Genomic DNA, 17,758 nt, shown 5'->3' with positions numbered 1-17,758 from the left:
GAGCTATAGAGGGTAAAATTTATAGAGGAAGACAGGGACTGGAATACATCCAGCATATATTTGAGGACGTAGGGTGCAAGTGCCGTTCTGAGATGAAGAGGTTGGCAGAGGGGAGGAATTCGCGGTAGGTCTCATCAGACCAGTCAGAAGAGTGATGACTGAAAAGTGCGTGTCGATTTGGAAGACAATTAGGAGGAAGTGGCAAACAAAGGATTATTCAATCTATTGTGTAGAATCTATGAGGTTTGAACCTACCAGACTTTCGGAAGAAGGCGGAGGATAGCTAGGGCTTATAAATAAAATAACTATAGCACAATCAGTTCAAGAGCTCATGCATCCAAATTGCTCACAAATTTTGTATAGCAGTACAGAAGAATGGGAAAGAAAATTGAGGATTTGTTAGGTGACGATCATTTTGGATTCTGGGGAATGCAAGACAAGAAGAAGCGTACAACAGCGAATACCGAGATAAACAGATATACATTATAAGGGAATACCTGCAGTATACAGTATGTACAAAAACCAAAAGCCGATAGTAACAATAAAACATGATTAAAGATTATTAAAAAATGGAGGTAAGCCAGGGATGCTGTCTCTCGCCTCTTCTGTTCAAGCAGCACATCGAAGAAGGAATGGTTGGAAAAATGGTGAATAATAGGATAAAAATTTAATGTGAAAGGTTAGTTGGAATAACATACAGTGATGAAATAGCTATCTTCACTGAACGCGAGGAAGGAAAACATAAGCTGTTGGGTGCAATGAACTGGCTAATGAGCATAGAAAGTGGATTGAGAGTAAACTTGAAAGAAGTAATGAGGTGTAGGAGAAATAAGGTTGGTAACAACAAACACCTAAGTTAGGAACCACGCAGAAGACGAAGTGAGTTTCTGCTACCTTGGATGCAAAATAATGTGCGATGGTCAAAGCAAAGAGGGTATAAGAAACAGCTATAGGTAAAGATAAAATTCCTCGGTAAAGAAGGCTCCTAGTATCAAGAAAGTGTGTTAGTTTGAGGAAGAAATTTCTGAGAATGTACGTCTGTAGCACAGCATTGCATGGACTTGAACCATGGACTTTGGTAAAATCGTACAAGAGAACATCGACTCGTTTGAGATGTGGTATTACAGAAAGATGCTGAAAATTGTGTGGACTGATGAGAAAATGAGGGCAAACAACGAGGAAAGGAACGCGCGGAAAATACTGTCTAGGAGAAAGGACAGGATGGCAAGACATTGTTAAGGCGTCAGGGAATAACTTACATGGTAGTAGGGGGAGCCGTAGAGTGCAAAAGCTGAAAACTTGTTGGAGGAGAAAGAGAAAACTGTTGACAGAAAAGTAAGTTTTACTGGTACAAATTGAAGGGGATTATAAAAGAAAAACAATCGTTGCTCAGTTCACAGGCATTGAAATACAATAGTTCCTTACTTTATTAATGATTTTCGGAGCTGCACAGAGTGAAACTGAGGTCCATCTGAAAGGTGCTGAGTATTATGAACTTCCTGGATGACGTTATGAGTTGTTTCTTTAGGCTTGTTGTAGCTACATTTCCTTAGAGCCTTTTGAGTCTGATTCCGGAGCTTACAAGGGTTATTAGAAAGTTTCAGCACTATCTAGCGTCGTCTGATTTGCATTGCCATATTCGCGCATTTCTGAGCTTGTAGATGTTTCGGTTAAGCGCATCTTCAAAGTGGAAAGCATACTTCCGTGTTTTGTTGATAATAATGAGATCTAATCCCATGTATTCGACTGTCTATGCGTTAATTATGTATTTATAACCTAGAAGGTGGTCGATATGTGTCGTATAGTGTTTGATTACTTCATCGCATCGCGATTTTCACGCCTTTGTTGTGGTATGACGTTGAAAATTTGGTTATATCTGCTAGGATATCTTGGGTAATTGATTTGCTGCCGGAAGTGGCTGCTTGAAGTGAATCATCTCACTTTCAGCGGCAGTCTGTTTTCAGATATAAATGTTCTGGATATTCATTTATTGTTTGTGCATTTTACGTAAATGACAGCATTAGGTCTGATCATGTTATGCATAAAATATCTCAGTTGGGGTTACGGAAGCTGCTTGGAGACATTTGTTGAGCTCTGAATTTGTGCCCGAATTTTTAAAAATTTTTTGCGATCAACTTTTTCGTTGGTTGTTTTTACGGACCAAGTTTTTCTGATATGTTTATGCAGTTTCACTCTAGTCCCTCTTACTAGTGGTAAACCTCAAGTCTGCAAATATTACTGCTCTGTATATCTTCTTGGTGAATCTGTCTGGTTACACTCGATAGACGCGGCTGTAAAATTTTAACTCCTGTTTTCCGGCTTTGTATATCAGTAACATGTTATATTCAGAGAATTTCTACTTCTGTATCGTGTTCTTTCAAAACATTGAATAATTATTCGTTACCAACTGAATGCTTTTTCTAACTGAGGAAACTATAGTAATTTGTATAGTTCATTTTTATAATTTATCAAATTTCATTTGGTCCATAATGTGCTCTGGCCATGACGTGATTTGTCAACCACATACTTCACATTCTCTAATTTACGATTAGAGTTGTTATGATGCTCGGTCGACAAGAGACAGATAAAATTATGTATGTTACATTAATGGTATTCCTCTATGATAAGTGGCATAATTTCTGATTGATTTTGGTGTAAGGTATGTGGTAACTGTAACTCTGCAGCATTCTGGATGATGGGGAATCGTCTTACGAAATCCACGTCTTTCTTTCAAGGTGACGGGTTCACTTGGTCTGAATCTTCCTGTGCTAATATAACGCGCGCGCTTGGTTCCTTTTAAATCTATTGATTTTGTTTATGTTTTATGCTTACTCCTTGGCAGGGATAGAGGTTCTGTTCCTTCGTAGGCCGAGGCGTAATTCTACGTACTGGTTATGTACAGTTAAAACGTTTTCAAAGTAGTGTAAGCAATTGCAGCAGTCGACTTCGTCGCTTAATGCCAACTGGGTTGGGTTGGATTGTTTGGGCGAAGAGACCAAACAGCGAGGTCATCAGTCTCATCGGATTAGGGAAGGACAGGGAAGAAAGTCGGCCGTGCCCTTTCAAAGGAACCATCCCGGCATTTGCCTGGAGCGATTTAGGGAGATCACGGAAAACTTCAATCAGGATGGCCGGGCGCGGTATTGAACGGGGAGGAGGAGGAGGAGATTAGTGTTTAATGTCCCGTCGACAACGAGGTCATTAGAGACGGAGCGCAAGCTCGGGTGAGGGAAGGATCGGGAAGGAAATCGGCAGTGCCCTTTCAAAGAAACCATCCCGGCATTTGCCTGAAGCGATTTAGGGAAATCACGGAAAACGTAAATGAGGATGGCCGGAGACGGGATTGAACGGTCGTTCTCCCGAATGCAATGCCAACGGCCTAATTTATATTTTAAATGATTGTGGCTTATTCGATTCGTTTTAAAGGTTTTATGGTAATTACTGGTTCACCTTTTTGTTTTTATACTTCATTTGTCTGATTTCATTGGTTCTATTTTTTCAAATTTCCAGGACTATTTTGTGATTGATATCCGTCTTTCTACAATTCCGACTGTAGTGTTATTTTTATTGTTACGGAGGTTTCACTAGTAATGTGCCGTTGTAGTATCAACTGTCGGTAAGGTACCCTTTGTCGTAGGCACACTCTGTTACTGCCGTAGCGGACAATAGAATCAGGGCCACACAGTAAGGGGGTCCATATGAAACAGCGCAACAGCGAGAGGTGACAATAACACTTATCAGATAGACTGTTTAAAGGCGTTATTCGGCAGTGCGGTAGCTGCGAGTGGTCATTAAGTCGTGCCGTTCTTAGCCGAGCGTGCCGATGTGCCATAATGGTGGTCTGCGTCGTGTCCCAACCGGCGACCCAGCGCCCACTTTCGCGCTCGAGTCCACGCGGAAGCTTTTCGTGTATATAAGGGGCTGCGCGCGCCGTGGTAGCCACACACCGGCCATCCGTGTCAAAACACCACCACCTTCTCCAGCAGCAGCAGCAGCAGCGGCAGCAACACGATGAAGATAGCACTGGTCCTGGGCTGCCTGCTGGCCGCCGCCCACGCCGGGCTGCTGCCCCACGCGCCGCCCCCGCCGCCGCCGCCGCCGCCCCCGCAGCACGAGATCATCTACGACTACGTGGCGCCGGCCAGCTACCGGTTCGACTACGCGGTGCGCGACGGCCACACGGGCGACGCCAAGACGCAGTGGGAGCACCGCGACGGCGACACCGTCCGAGGCGCCTACTCGCTCGTCGACGCCGACGGCACGACGCGCATCGTCGAGTACACCGCCGACCCGCACAACGGCTTCCGCGCCGAGGTCAAGCGCCTCGGACACCCCGCGCCGCCGCCCCCGCAGCCGCCCACGCTGCCGCCCCCGCCCGCCCCCCACGCACCCCTGCCGTACCCCGGCTAGGCGGCGCCGAGCCCACCGCCTGTACGACGACCCTCGCTACCGTAACGCGTTTCCCGCTCCGTACCCCGCTAATGTACTGCTTTCCTCCCGCCATAAGTTAAAATGTTTCTTGCTGTGTGTGCTGTGCGCCCGGGTGACCGAATCAGGGGATATCGACGATTCTCGAAAGACGACCGTTGCTTGTTATTGGCGTGTTGACGCACGCTCTTAGCGTTTGTCGTCGAAATGACGACGGACGGTTGTTACACATCGATATTGTTCTGGTCAACAAATATGTGCAATATTTTTTAAATAAATATTACTTTGTTTACTGCCGTCTTTTTTTTTGTTTGACCTAAATACCCTCTCACTGAAGCTATTAAAAATGACTTTTGTTATGTCGGTGTTACGCCGTGTTCCAAGACAAGTTTTTCTGCCTAACGTGTAGTCTCCAAATACTGGATACATCACCAGCGCCTATAAAGACTCAAACGGTAGTATGAAACTTAAACAAACTCAGAAAACCGAACTGTTTACTCATCTCCGTCCTGAGCTTAGATTTTAAAAATGAAAAGTTTAGATTGGTGGTCAGTGCATTGTTCTAGGACAAAATATGATGAAAATACTAAATTTAAAAAGTTGGTGTGATGCATCAAAATTTTAGAAATTACTCAAACTATTATGTTAGAAAATAACTTAAATATGTGCAGTACTCAGAAACTCATTATGAAATACCTAAAAATTATTAATACAACGCCATTGGAAATCGAAAATTTTGGTCGGTCCCGAATGTAGTCCCAGATCTCCAAAAAAAAAAACAGATACCATTCTATTGTTGTGATGAAATGAACAATCGCTTATTCGATATTGTAGGGTATATTAGCATATTACAGCATGTTCTGAGCATATTACGGCCAGTGTGGCCGAGCGGTTCTAGGCGCTGCAGTCTGGAACCGCGCGACCGCCACAGTCGCAGGTTCGAATCCTGCCTCGGGCATGGATGTGTGTGATGTCCTTAGGTTAGTTAGGTTTAAGTAGTTCTAAGTTCTAGGGGACTGATGACCTCAGATGTTAAGTCCCATAGTGCTCAGAGCCATTTGAGCATATTATAGTCCAAAATTACTAAGAACGGACAGGTATCACGTTTATTTCTCAAAGACATGCTGAGGATTGCGATAAATAGCTTTCTTTAAATAGACGCTGTCGCCTATTCAGAACATGCAGAAACGAAAACTAGGCAGCCGTGGCACGACCAGGCCGCTTTCTAAGATCACGGTGTCTCACGCACGTCTGTCATCGAGCTTTTTGTGCCGAAGAGTTGGCGCTGTTTGTTTTATTTAGCCTCCTATGATTATCTAAAGCATTATCAGACGATATTTTCGGCACAGAAGCGTGTCTGGTACCACGGGCCTATGCCCATATACACTCCTGGAAATGGAAAAAAGAACACATTGACACCGGTGTGTCAGACCCACCATACTTGCTCCGGACACTGCGAGAGGGCTATACAAGCAATGATCACACGCACGGCACAGCGGACACACCAGGAACCGCGGTGTTGGCCGTCGAATGGCGCTAGCCGCGCAGCATTTGTGCACCGCCGCTGTCGGTGTCAGCCAGTTTGCCGTGGCATACGGAGCTCCATCGCAGTCTTTAACACTGGTAGCATGCCGCGACAGCGTGGACGTGAACCGTATGTGCAGTTGACGGACTTTGACCGAGGGCGTATAGTGGGCATGCGGGAGGCCGGGTGGACGTACCGCCGAATTGCTCAACACGTGGGGCGTGAGGTCTCCACAGTACATCGATGTTGTCGCCAGTGGTCGGCGGAAGGTGCACGTGCCCGTCGACCTGGGACCGGACCGCAGCGACGCACGGATGCATGCCAAGACCGTAGGATCCTACGCAGTGCCGTAGGGGACCGCACCGCCACTTCCCAGCAAATTAGGGACACTGTTGCTCCTGGGGTATCGGCGAGGACCATTCGCAACCGTCTCCATGAAGCTGGGCTACGGTCCCGCACACCGTTAGGCCGTCTTCCGCTCATGCCCCAACATCGTGCAGCCCGCCTCCAGTGGTGTCGCGACAGGCGTGAATGGAGGGACGAATGGAGACGTGTCGTCTTCAGCGATGAGAGTCGCTTCTGCCTTGGTGCCAATGATGGTCGTATGCGTGTTTGGCACCGTGCAGGTGAGCGCCACAATCAGGACTGCATACGACCGAGGCACACAGGGCCAACACCCGGCATCATGGTGTGGGGAGCGATCTCCTACACTGGCCGTACACCACTGGTGATCGTCGAGGGGACACTGAATAGTGCTCGGTACATCCAAACCGTCATCGAACCCATCGTTCTACCATTCCTAGACCGACAAGGGAACTTGCTGTTCCAACAGGACAATGCACGTCCGCATGTATCCCGTGCCACCCAACGTGCTCTAGAAGGTGTAAGTCAACTACCCTGGCCAGCAAGATCTCCGGATCTGTCCCCCATTGAGCATGTTTGGGACTGGATGAAGCGTCGTCTCACGCGGTCTGCACGTCCAGCACGAACGCTGGTCCAACTGAGGCGCCAGGTGGAAATGGCATGGCAAGCCGTTCCACAGGACTACATCCAGCATCTCTACGATCGTCTCCATGGGAGAATAGCAGCCTGCATTGCTGCGAAAGGTGGATATACACTGTACTAGTGCCGACATTGTGCATGCTCTGTTGCCTGTGTCTATGTGCCTGTGGTTCTGTCAGTGTGATCATGTGATGTATCTGACCCCAGGACTGTGTCAATAAAGTTTCCCCTTCCTGGGACAATGAATTCACGGTGTTCTTATTTCAATTTCCAGGAGTGTATAAAAAAATCCAGGGATGCAAACATCTGATATCTAACTTTCGTTCAATAATAGTAGTCTCAACTGAATTTTTTTCTTGGTTGAAGTGCACAGACATATAAATCTGATTAGAAGACATTGACTTCGCCTTTGTCTCTTGTAATTATTTGTTTATAAAATCGACCATGGCAATTTCGGTCTTTAACCGTTTTCAAGTGTAACACAGCGAAACTACGAAAATAAAGCGTACATACAAAGCAGGATTACTTCGGTTACACTGTGCAGTTCTTTCATGAGACACATTTTGTGTGGTGTCACCGCCAGACACCACACTTGCTAGGTGGTAGCTTTAAATCGGCCGCGGTCCATTAGTACATGTCGGACCCGCGTGTTGCCACTGTCAGTAATTGCAGACCGAGCGCCACCACACGGCAGGTCTAGATGAGACGTACTAGCACTCGCCCCAGTTGTACGACGACTTTGCTAGCGACTACACTGACGAAGCCTTTCTCTCATTTGCCGAGAGATAGTTAGAATAGCCTTCAGCTAAGTCCATGGCTACGACCTAGCAAGGCGCCATTAACCATATCTGAGAGTCTTACTTGTATCATCAAGAATGCTGTATACAAATGATGGATTAAAGTTAAGTATTACAGAAGCTACGTACTTTTCTTTATAGCATTCATTACGTATCCTGTTTCAGACCTCACGCCAGCCGGCGTGTGTAACGCGTGCATTTCGGCTACTTCCGAGTGGCGTGGCTGTCTTGATACGCCACAACATTTTGTCCTACACCACACTTAACAAATTTTAAATATCAAACAGGTATACAGAGTGAAGCTGCTAAGACTGGGCAATTCAAGAAGATTACAGTGATCACAAAGGGCTGTAGCCATTTAATGATTGGTGATACATCACAGAGAATGAAATGAAAATACAGAATTTCGATCGTTCCGCGGGCTCACATACTTAAATCACACTTTCCAAACCAGTGAATCGGAAAAAACTGGACATAACACGCTGCCCTTGGCCACCAGTCTCCGAACCTGACACCTACGGATTGCTTTTTGTGATGTTATATGAACGACCTTGTGTATGTGATTCATTTGCCGAATACAACATCCGAACTTAAAATGCGCATTTCTAATGACCTCTCCTCGGTGACTCCACGTGTGCTTCAGAACGTACTGTATGTTCTGTTCACCAAATGTACTTGACGTCAAATACATAAATGTGGCAGGAAGAGAACCCCTTGACAGAGCAGGTAGTTGCTGTCATGAGGTGCCTTGCTTGCACTCAGGAACTATACATTCTCTTCACAGTTAGGTCACACTACGGCAAAGGTATCAAGATTAGAAACAATTTACAATGATTTATCAATAGAAAATTTATAATAATTAACAGCAATATAAATACAGGGTTATTACAAATGATTGAAGCGATTTCACAGCTCCACAATAACTTTACTATTTGAGATATTTCCACAATGCTTTGCACACTCATACAAAAACTCAAAAAGTTTTTTTTAGGCATTCACAAATGTTCGATATGTGCCCCTTTAGTGATTCGGCAGACATGAAGCCGATAATCAAGTTCCTCCCACACTCGGCGCAGCATGTCCCCATCAATGAGTTCGAAAGCATTGTTGATGCGAGCTCGCAGTTCTGGCACGTTTCTTGGTAGAGGAGGTTTAAACACTGAATCTTTCACATCACTATGCGTGAAACTTGCCCGTACGCGTTCAACCGTTTCTTCGCTCACTGCAGGCCGACCCGTTGATTTCCCCTTACAGAGGCATCCAGAAGCTTTAAACTGCGCATACCATCGGCGAATGGAGTTAGCAGTTGGTGGATCTTTGTTGAACTTCGTCCTGAAGTGTCGTTGCACTGTTATGACTGACTGATGTGAGTGCATTTCAAGCACGACATACGCTTTCTCGGCTCCTGTCTCCATTTTGTCTCACTGCGCTCTTGAGCGCTCTGGCGGCAGAAATCTGAAGTGCGACTTCAGCCGAACAAAACTTTGAGTTTTTCTACGTATCTGTAGTGTGTCGTGACCATATGTCAATGAATGGAGCTACAGTGAATTTATGAAATCGCTTCAATCATTTGTAATAGCCCTGTACAATCCGTGCCAATAGTACGGTTCTCACTCCCAATGACCTGCTTTCAACTATGTTCTGCCTCTGAATCCAGTAAACTATAACTGCGATCACTTGTAGAATGTCCATGTAGGCCCTTCAAATGTGTGTGAATTCCTAAGGGACGAAATTGCTGAGGTCATCGGTCGCTAGACCGTCATACTAATTAAACTAACTTAAACTAACTTATGCTAAGAACAACACCCATACCCATGCCCGAGGCAGGACTCGAATCTCCGGCGGGAGCGGTGGGCCCTTCTTAGTGGCGACTAGTTATAGCCGTGATGCTATGGCGAGTTACTGTTCATACTGTGCGATGATATTGAGTGGAGCCGCGAGTCGGCTTTGGCGGATGCATGTCTGTTTGAGGAGTATTTGAGTGACGTATGGCGGAAGCACGAAATAGACCTTCTCGAGTGGTACACTCGCTGGAGGTTGGCACCTTACTATTAGGCAACTCGACGCTATTTTACGGTTGGCTGTGTGCCATATCTTCCAGAGAACACAGCAACACAAAAATGGATTATCTCGTAGGTGTTTTATTGCATTATTAGATAAAATATCTCGTATCTCAACTATTAGTAAGCCAAAGAGAAATTGTGCTGCGCTCTGGTGCCTAATTGCTAGGCAACCATGTTAAGTTAGGAAACTAGATATAACTTGTGATGTTTGTTATACGTGTTTTCGATAGCCAAAGCATATGTTTATCACCGATAACTACATACACTTTAACATAAGATATTTGTCAGTATTCTCGATAATTTTACCTCTAAAATGCTACAGTTAGGCTTGTCAACCAAGTATAAATATTAGGTCAGATAGAATGAAAAACTCGTAATTCAAAATTAGTTTATTTCATCTTCTGTAAAATTTGTGCTTTCTGAGATACGAAGTTTGCGTTATAAGACGACGGTATATGGTCTAGGAGCAGCGTCTGTGACTAATAATCAAAAAGTCCTAGGTTGCTTAAATTTTGTATGAAAGTAATTAGCAATGTCAGCCGAAGACTTCTGATACAAAGTTTCGCCCTCGTTTTGTAAATGGCTTTGTCAAAGAGGGCGGAGGAGCGGACAGAGGTACGGGGTATCCTCCTTCCCTTGGAGTGGCAAACTGATCCTGAGCGCCTAATTTCCGGGAGGGCACTGCTACGAGGGAGGTGATCATGAGAAACAGAATGAACAACCAACAAAAGGACAACATTCTACGAGTCGGAGCGTGAAATGTCAGACATCTGAGAGCTGTAGAGAACATAGAAAATCTTGAAAGGGAAATATGAAGGCTCACTCATGATATAGAGGGGTCAGTAAAGTGAAACGGAAAGAAGATACTGGTTTCTAGTCAGACGAATGTGGAGAATAACTTCCACGGTACTTGAGGCAGTTGTAGAGGATAAAAACTACAGGTGGAAACGGTCATTGGACTATATCCAACAAACAATTGCGACGTTTGGTGTAAGTCCTACTCTGAGAGGAACATTTTGTCACGGGAGAGGAATTCGTGGCGGGCCGCATCAAACCGTTGAGAATCGCCCTACCCCCTCCCCACTCCCATCATCCCCCCTCCCCCACAAAAAAGAAAGAAACATCTCAGTTTTGTCTCTTCTCGAGTACGCCTTACAATCTGATATTTCGAAACCTCTGTCTCACCATGATATAATTTAGCTGAAATCTTTTCCTGCCTCCCTGCCTTTTCCAAGTGAGTTTTGAACAGTGTGTTTGCTACAGTAGGTTCAATCACCCTTTCTCTTCTCTCATTCTTACTACCGAGCCCATACTCCCCAACTCTTCTATTCTTCCCTTACTGCAGCATTCGAAAACCATATGATTATTAGATATGTACGTTTGGAGCAGGGCATTATGTGAAGTGAATCATGGACTTTCGGAAAAACCGGAAAAGAGGAGAACCAACGGAAGTAATTTTTGGCGTTGCCCAAGGAGGTCTTCTGTTGTTCCTGACGTATATAAACGATTTAGGAGTCAATCTGAGCAGCTCTCTTAGATTGTTTGCAGATGCTGCTGTCATTTACCGTCATGTAAAGTCATCAGATGATTAAAACGAATTGTAAAATGATTTAGACAAATGACTCTACCTCATGAAAAGTGTGAAGCCATCCACATGAGCACTAAAAAGAATGCGCTAAATTTCAGTTACACGGCAAATCACACAAATTTAATGGCGGTAAACTTAACTAAATACTTAAGGAGTACAATTACAAATAACTTAAACTGGAACGATCACATAGACAATGTTGTGAGGAAAGCAAACCAAAAACTTTGGTTTAGTGGCAGAACACTTACAAAATTTAACAGATCTGCTAAAGAGACTGCTTACACTACGATTGTCCGCCACCTTCTGGAGTATTGCTTTGTGATGTGGGATCTGCATCAGTTAGGATTGGCGGAGGATATCGAAAAAAGTTCAAAGGACAGCTCGTTTTGTATTATCGCCAAATAGGGGACAGAGTGACATTGGTGTGATACGCGAATTGGGGTGGCAGTCATTAAAACAAAGGTGTTTTTGGCTGAGGCAGGACCTTCTCATGACATTTCAGTCACCATCTTTCTCCTCAGAGTGCGAAGATATTCTGTTGGCGCTCATCTACATAGGAAAAGATGATCATCACAGTAAAATAAGAGAAATCAGAGCCTGCATGGAAAGATATAGGTGTTCGTTTTGCCCTCGTGCTTTTCAAGAGTGGAACGATAGAGATGTAGCTTAAAGGTGATTCGATGAATTCTCTGCCAGGCATCTAATTGTGAATTGCAGAGTAATCATGTAGATGTAGATGTAGATGTAGAATATTGGATGGACTGTTAATACACACATCGAAAAAGTTTATTTGCAAGAATTCGGCTCCGAGAGTTCCGGAACCTGTACAGAAAACTGGAATAGAGATCTACATAAGCATCATTTCCGCCTTTTTTATCGCTCATGAAAACCACACATTGCATGTTATACCACCATACAGCGAGACCTTCAAAAGGTGGTGGTCCAGATTGCTGTACACACCGGTACCTCTAATACCCAGTAGCATGTCCTCTTGCATTGATGTATGCCTGGATTCGTCGTGGCGTACTATCTACAAGTTCATCAAGACACTGTTGCTCCAGATTGTCCCACTCCTCAACGCCGATTCGACGTAGATCCCTCAGAGTGGTTGGTGAGTCACGTCGTCCATAAACAGCATCGTCCATAAAGAGCCCTTTTCAATCGATCCCAGGCATGTTCGATAAGGGTTCATGTCTGGGAAACATGCTGGCCACTCTAGACGAGCGATGTCGTTATGCTGAAGGAAGTAATTCACAAGATGTGCACGATGAGGGCTCGAATTGTCGTCCATGAAGACGAATGCTTCGCCAATATGCTGCCGACATGGTTGCACTATTGGTAGGAGGATGGCATTCACGTATCGTACAGCTTTTACGGCGCCTTCCATGACCACCAGCGGCGTACGTCGGCCCCACATAATGCCACCCCAAAACAGCTGGGAAGCTCCACCTTGCTGCTCTCGCTGGACGGTATGTCTAATGTGTTAAGCCTGACCGGGTTGCCTCCAAACACGTCTCTGACGATTGTCTGGCTGAAGGCATATGCGACACTCAGCGGTGAACAGAACGTGATGCCAATTCTGAGCGGTCCATTCGGCATGTTGTTGGGCCCATCTGTACCGCACTGCATGGTGACGTGGTTGCAAAGATGGACCTCGTCATGGACGTCGGGAATGAAGTTGCACATCATTAAGCCTATTGCGTACTGTTTCAGTCGTAACACGCCGTCATGTGGCTGCACGAAGAGCATTATTCAATATGATGGCGTTCCTGCCAGGGTTACTCCAAGCCATAATCCGTAGGTAGCGATCATCCACAGCAATAGTAGCCCTTGGGCATCCTGAGCGAAGCATGTCATAGATAGTTCCTGGCTCTGTATCTACTCCATGTCCGAACAACATCTCTTTGGTTCTCCGAGACGCCTGGACACTCATCTTCTTGAGAGTCCTTCTTGGAACAATGTAACAATGCGGACGCGATCGAACCGTGGTATTGACCGTCTAGGCATGGTTGAACTACAGATAACACGAGCCCTGTACCTCCTTCCTGGTGGAATAACGAACTGCCACACGCGGGGTAGCTGCACGGTCTCAGGCGTCTTGTCACGGTTCGCGCGGCTTCCGCCCCCCCCCCCCCCCCGTCGTAGGTTCGAGTCCTCCTTTGGGTATGGGTGTGTGTGTTGTCCTTAGCGTAACTTAGTTTAAGTTAGAGTAAGTAGTGAGTAAGCCTAGGGACCGGTGACCTCAGGAGTTTGGTCCCATAAGACCTTACCACAGATTCTAAATTAACTGGAACTGATCGGCTGTCGGATCCCCTCGGTCTAATAGGCGCTGCTCATACATGGTAGTTTATATCTTTGGTAGGGTTTAGTGACGTCTCCGAACAGTCAAAGGGACTGTGTCTGTGACACAATATCCACAGTCAACGTCTATCTTCAGGAGTTCTGGGAACCGGGGTGATGCAAAACTTTTTTTTTTGATGTGTCTACAAGTAATACGGATATCCTCCACCTAAGGGGGAGGAAGGGGGAGACCACAGACAAGAAGCAGAGACAAGATTATAGGACTTTGTTAAGACATTAGGGAATAACTTCTACACTTTCGTCCAAAATTAAAGCAACAACCCGATACTTCGGAAGGTTACGTTTATTTTGCCACAAAACAGCATCATCAGGTGATAGTAAATTAGAAACAATGTAAAGAATACAGAACGTAAATAACTGCAACAGGCATAACGATAGACAAAAATGTTATTCGTTCTTTTTCCAACTTGAAGGATTTACACACACATTGCGACAGCTGGTTAATGTGCTCAGTATGGGGTGTGGCCCCCTCTAGCAGCAACACAGGCCGGTCGAACGACGGGGCACGATGTAAATGATGTCATCAATCTCATGTTAAGGCAATGACACCTATTCTTCCTACAGCGCTGCTGGCAAGTCTTGGAGAGTGGGTGGCGGAAGCTGCCGTGGTGAAACCCGTGTCCCCTAGTGCAGCCCAGACATCTCTGTGGGATTCAAATCGGGAGAGCGAGCAGGTCACGCCATGTGTGCAATATCTTCCGTATCCAAGAAAACATCAACCACGCGTGCTGTATGAGGTCGAGCATCATCGTCCAGCAATACGAAGTCTGCACCCACAGCACCTCGCAACAACAGTACACGAGGTCCCAAGATCTCGGCACGATACCTGACAGCAGTTAAACCTTGCCGACTTAACCGTACAATTTCATGAAGAGGTGTTCGAGTGGTCAATGTAATCCCTGCACACACAATTAGGGATCATCCTCGATATCAGTCTCTTTCCACATTGGTTGGGTTGAGTAATCGTATTCCACGTTCCCTCCAGATGCGAATCCGCAGAGAATCACTGTCCAAACTAAATCGGGATTCATCTGTGAAAAGAACATCGACAGTCCAGGTGGTATGTTGATGGCTCCACTCTAGACATTGCCTTCTGTGAAGACGCTTCAGAGGTACACGTGCAGCAAGTATCCGACAATGAAGGCCATCCTGCCTAAGCCTTCTGTACACCGTTTGCCTCTCTACAGCACTTCCAGTGGATGCTGCGAGGTCAGATGCTAGTTGCCGTGAGTGCTAAGGCGGTACCGTCGTGCTCTAACAGCCGAATAATAGTTTTCTCTTTATGATTTTACACGTGGTCGGCCCTGGCCTGATCTTCGTGATACAGTTTCGATCTCTATAAACTGTCGCCACAACCGAAACACAACATAACGATTCACATTAAGTGATCGGGCCACATCGGTTTGCGACTGTCCTACTTCCATTCTTCCCATGGCCCTCCACTGCAGTGAACCTGGTAGGCGTGTCCTCTGTGCCATACTGTACCGTCTGTGACTGTGTACACAGTGATTGTGGATGTGGGGCTTCCCAGCCAACAGTATCCCGTTTGATAGGTGCCCTGACGTCATCTTTGGCGTGGTTGTCAGTTGACTGGAACGCCATCTTACGTGCAGGAGACGATCGTACGGATCTCTGTTGAGAGTTGGTATGATTATATCGTGAATTAGACACAGGACGTGGAAACAGTGGTTTGTTGCTTTGATTTTGGACACCAGTACGTGTTACTAGAGGAAGCTGTAAACTAGAGGCCTATCCCCGCTGGAGAAGTACTCTCTTTACTAACATAAGGTGTCGTTAGTTCTGTTCACGCTGGAGAAATTGAGGTTCTATCAGCAGCAGCAGCCCTTTCAGTTAGAGACAGACAAGACCGAGGTGCACAGATCGGCTTGCCAAGCGGGCTACGTGAATTTTGGTTTTTCAGTTTGCGGCCAAACATGTATGAGGGACCGAAAATGTTACTGAGGACAGACTGAGTCGCATGTGTCATGACGATTGGGAGGAGAACGATCTGTCGCCTGAACCGGGTGGTAAACCACATGGGGTGAATCCTAAACTGGGGGATTTCCCTGTGCTGTTCAAGATTATCGTCAAATATAAAGAAGAGGATGAGTCATTAAGGGCGATTAGACAGTGTGTGGAATGTCGGGAATTGGGCAGGCTGTATTCGACGAGAGGTCGTATATTGTATTGTAATTCAAGGAGTAGAATCGGTCTAGAATAGTGATGCCTGTAAAATCAGGACATGTTATTTGCCTCTTATCACCAGTCAACAGTGAGTGGACAACTGAGTGTCTATAAAACACATGCCAAAACTTGCGGGGAATTGGTGTAGAAAGGAATGGACGGAGATATTAGGGCAGTGCTATAGGCATACAAGACATGTTCCATTGGTAAACCACTTCAGGACACTAAGGAAGGCATGTTGGCCAAAAAGCCGGTAGAAGGGCCTCAGGACAAATTTTATATTGATTTTGTGGGTCCATTTCCAAGGTCGCAGGCAGGAAATAAATAAGCACCTTTCCAAGATTATCTTGGTCGTTTCCCAATAGAGCGGCAACCACACAATCTGTGATATACTGTTTGAAGAGAGTTTTCAGTACCTTCGGTCCTCGTCAAGTTTTAGTTTTCCAATAATGGCACGTCATTTACCTCCAGTCTTCGAGGGTTTTATTAAATTTTTTCATGGGTTAGGAATTCAACCGGCACACCATATTCCCCGAACCTATAGTTTGCCAAAAAGTGAAACGTAATCTGAGGGCAGCATTGATTGCATACTAACATTCGGAGCACACACGTTGGGACGAGATTTTAGAATAGTTAATTTATGCTTTCAACACTGTAGAGCACGAGGGACCTCAGCAGTATTAATGTTTGCCTTCAGGGCCAACTCCCCATGGTCGATCGAAGATTTATTGTCCATTAAGGTATCCCTCAAGGAAAATAGGGAGAGGTGGTGTGGGGCCAAAAAAAATGTTGATTGTCCATGAGCAGGGTTCTCTGGAATACAACTGCGGAAAATGTTCTAATCCATTTATAGCAGGGGTGTCCAACCCGCCGTCCGCAGGCCACATTCGGCAAAAAGCAAGTATCACTGAGGCCCAAGAAGTGAATGTCTATCACACGATCGGGGAAAAAAGAATCTCCATAAAATTCCGTGTATGTAAAACAATGATAACTCCCGAGAATCGATGCTCTATTCACATAGGACCATCCCGTTCTGTTTCCTTCCTTCCTTCTTTCTTTTTTTTCCCTGAGCAATTATTGCTAGTAGTGTTAAGTATATTATGTGTAGCCGAAATATACATCCAAGCTCGATATTCTCTTTAAGAGTATTGTTCATCAGGGATCAAGGCATATTTCTTGGAGCTGCGTTTGGCGATGAGACTGCTCTGTTCTTTCTCTGACGCCACGACATCGGCTACTGTATCCCAACGCCGCCCGTAGCCCAAACGAATATCTCAAACAGAAGGTCCACGAAACCAAACAGAGCAAATATCTACATAACGTAAGTGAAACATAAGTTTCCAGAATAAAATCATATGACATGAAACAATACAAGAAAAACGGTACAGCTCTACACGTTTAATCATCCATGTGCACCATAAAGGGAACAGAAATCTTTGCATTATAAATTCGCGCGTATTTCAAGATTTTAAGTATGTAGTGACTTCCAGTAAACATTTAGCATAATTTCAGACCTTCTCTACACTTCATCTCACTTATTTGCTCAAAGTCAAATATGTAACACATTAACTCATTTCTAAAATAAGCAGACGTTTAGAGCAGTTTTATACGAGGGGAAATGAAAAAGTAAAGGGACTTTTGAGAAAAGGAATATTAATTCTAATGATGGAAAACTGAAACATATATTATTTTTTACGTACTCTACATAACCTGCCCTTTAACGCACTTTGCTCAATGTTTCACAAGTTTTTTGATTCCGTCGGTAAAAAAGTTTTTTGGATGCACCTGTAACCAATTTTGCACCACATGA

General features: G+C 45.2%; 1 protein-coding gene across 1 annotated transcript in view; it reads left to right on the top strand.

Annotated features, from left to right (window-relative positions):
- Positions 1–3,823: 3,823 nt before the first annotated feature.
- The window catches only part of LOC126151526 (cuticle protein 19-like), a 42,497-nt gene continuing 28,562 nt past the window's right edge, over positions 3,824–17,758 (top strand). The window contains exons 1-2 of the mRNA XM_049915947.1: positions 3,824–4,003; positions 4,111–4,355. Coding sequence (XP_049771904.1) covers positions 3,824–4,003; positions 4,111–4,355 — 425 coding nt within the window. The remainder of the gene's footprint in view (positions 4,004–4,110; positions 4,356–17,758) is intronic.

This window comes from Schistocerca cancellata, chromosome 2 (assembly GCF_023864275.1).
Source record: "Schistocerca cancellata isolate TAMUIC-IGC-003103 chromosome 2, iqSchCanc2.1, whole genome shotgun sequence".
In the NCBI taxonomy this organism is placed as follows: domain Eukaryota; kingdom Metazoa; phylum Arthropoda; class Insecta; order Orthoptera; family Acrididae; genus Schistocerca; species Schistocerca cancellata.
The sequence above is the reverse complement of the archived record's forward strand: the minus strand, read 5'-3'. Positions and strand labels throughout refer to the sequence as shown.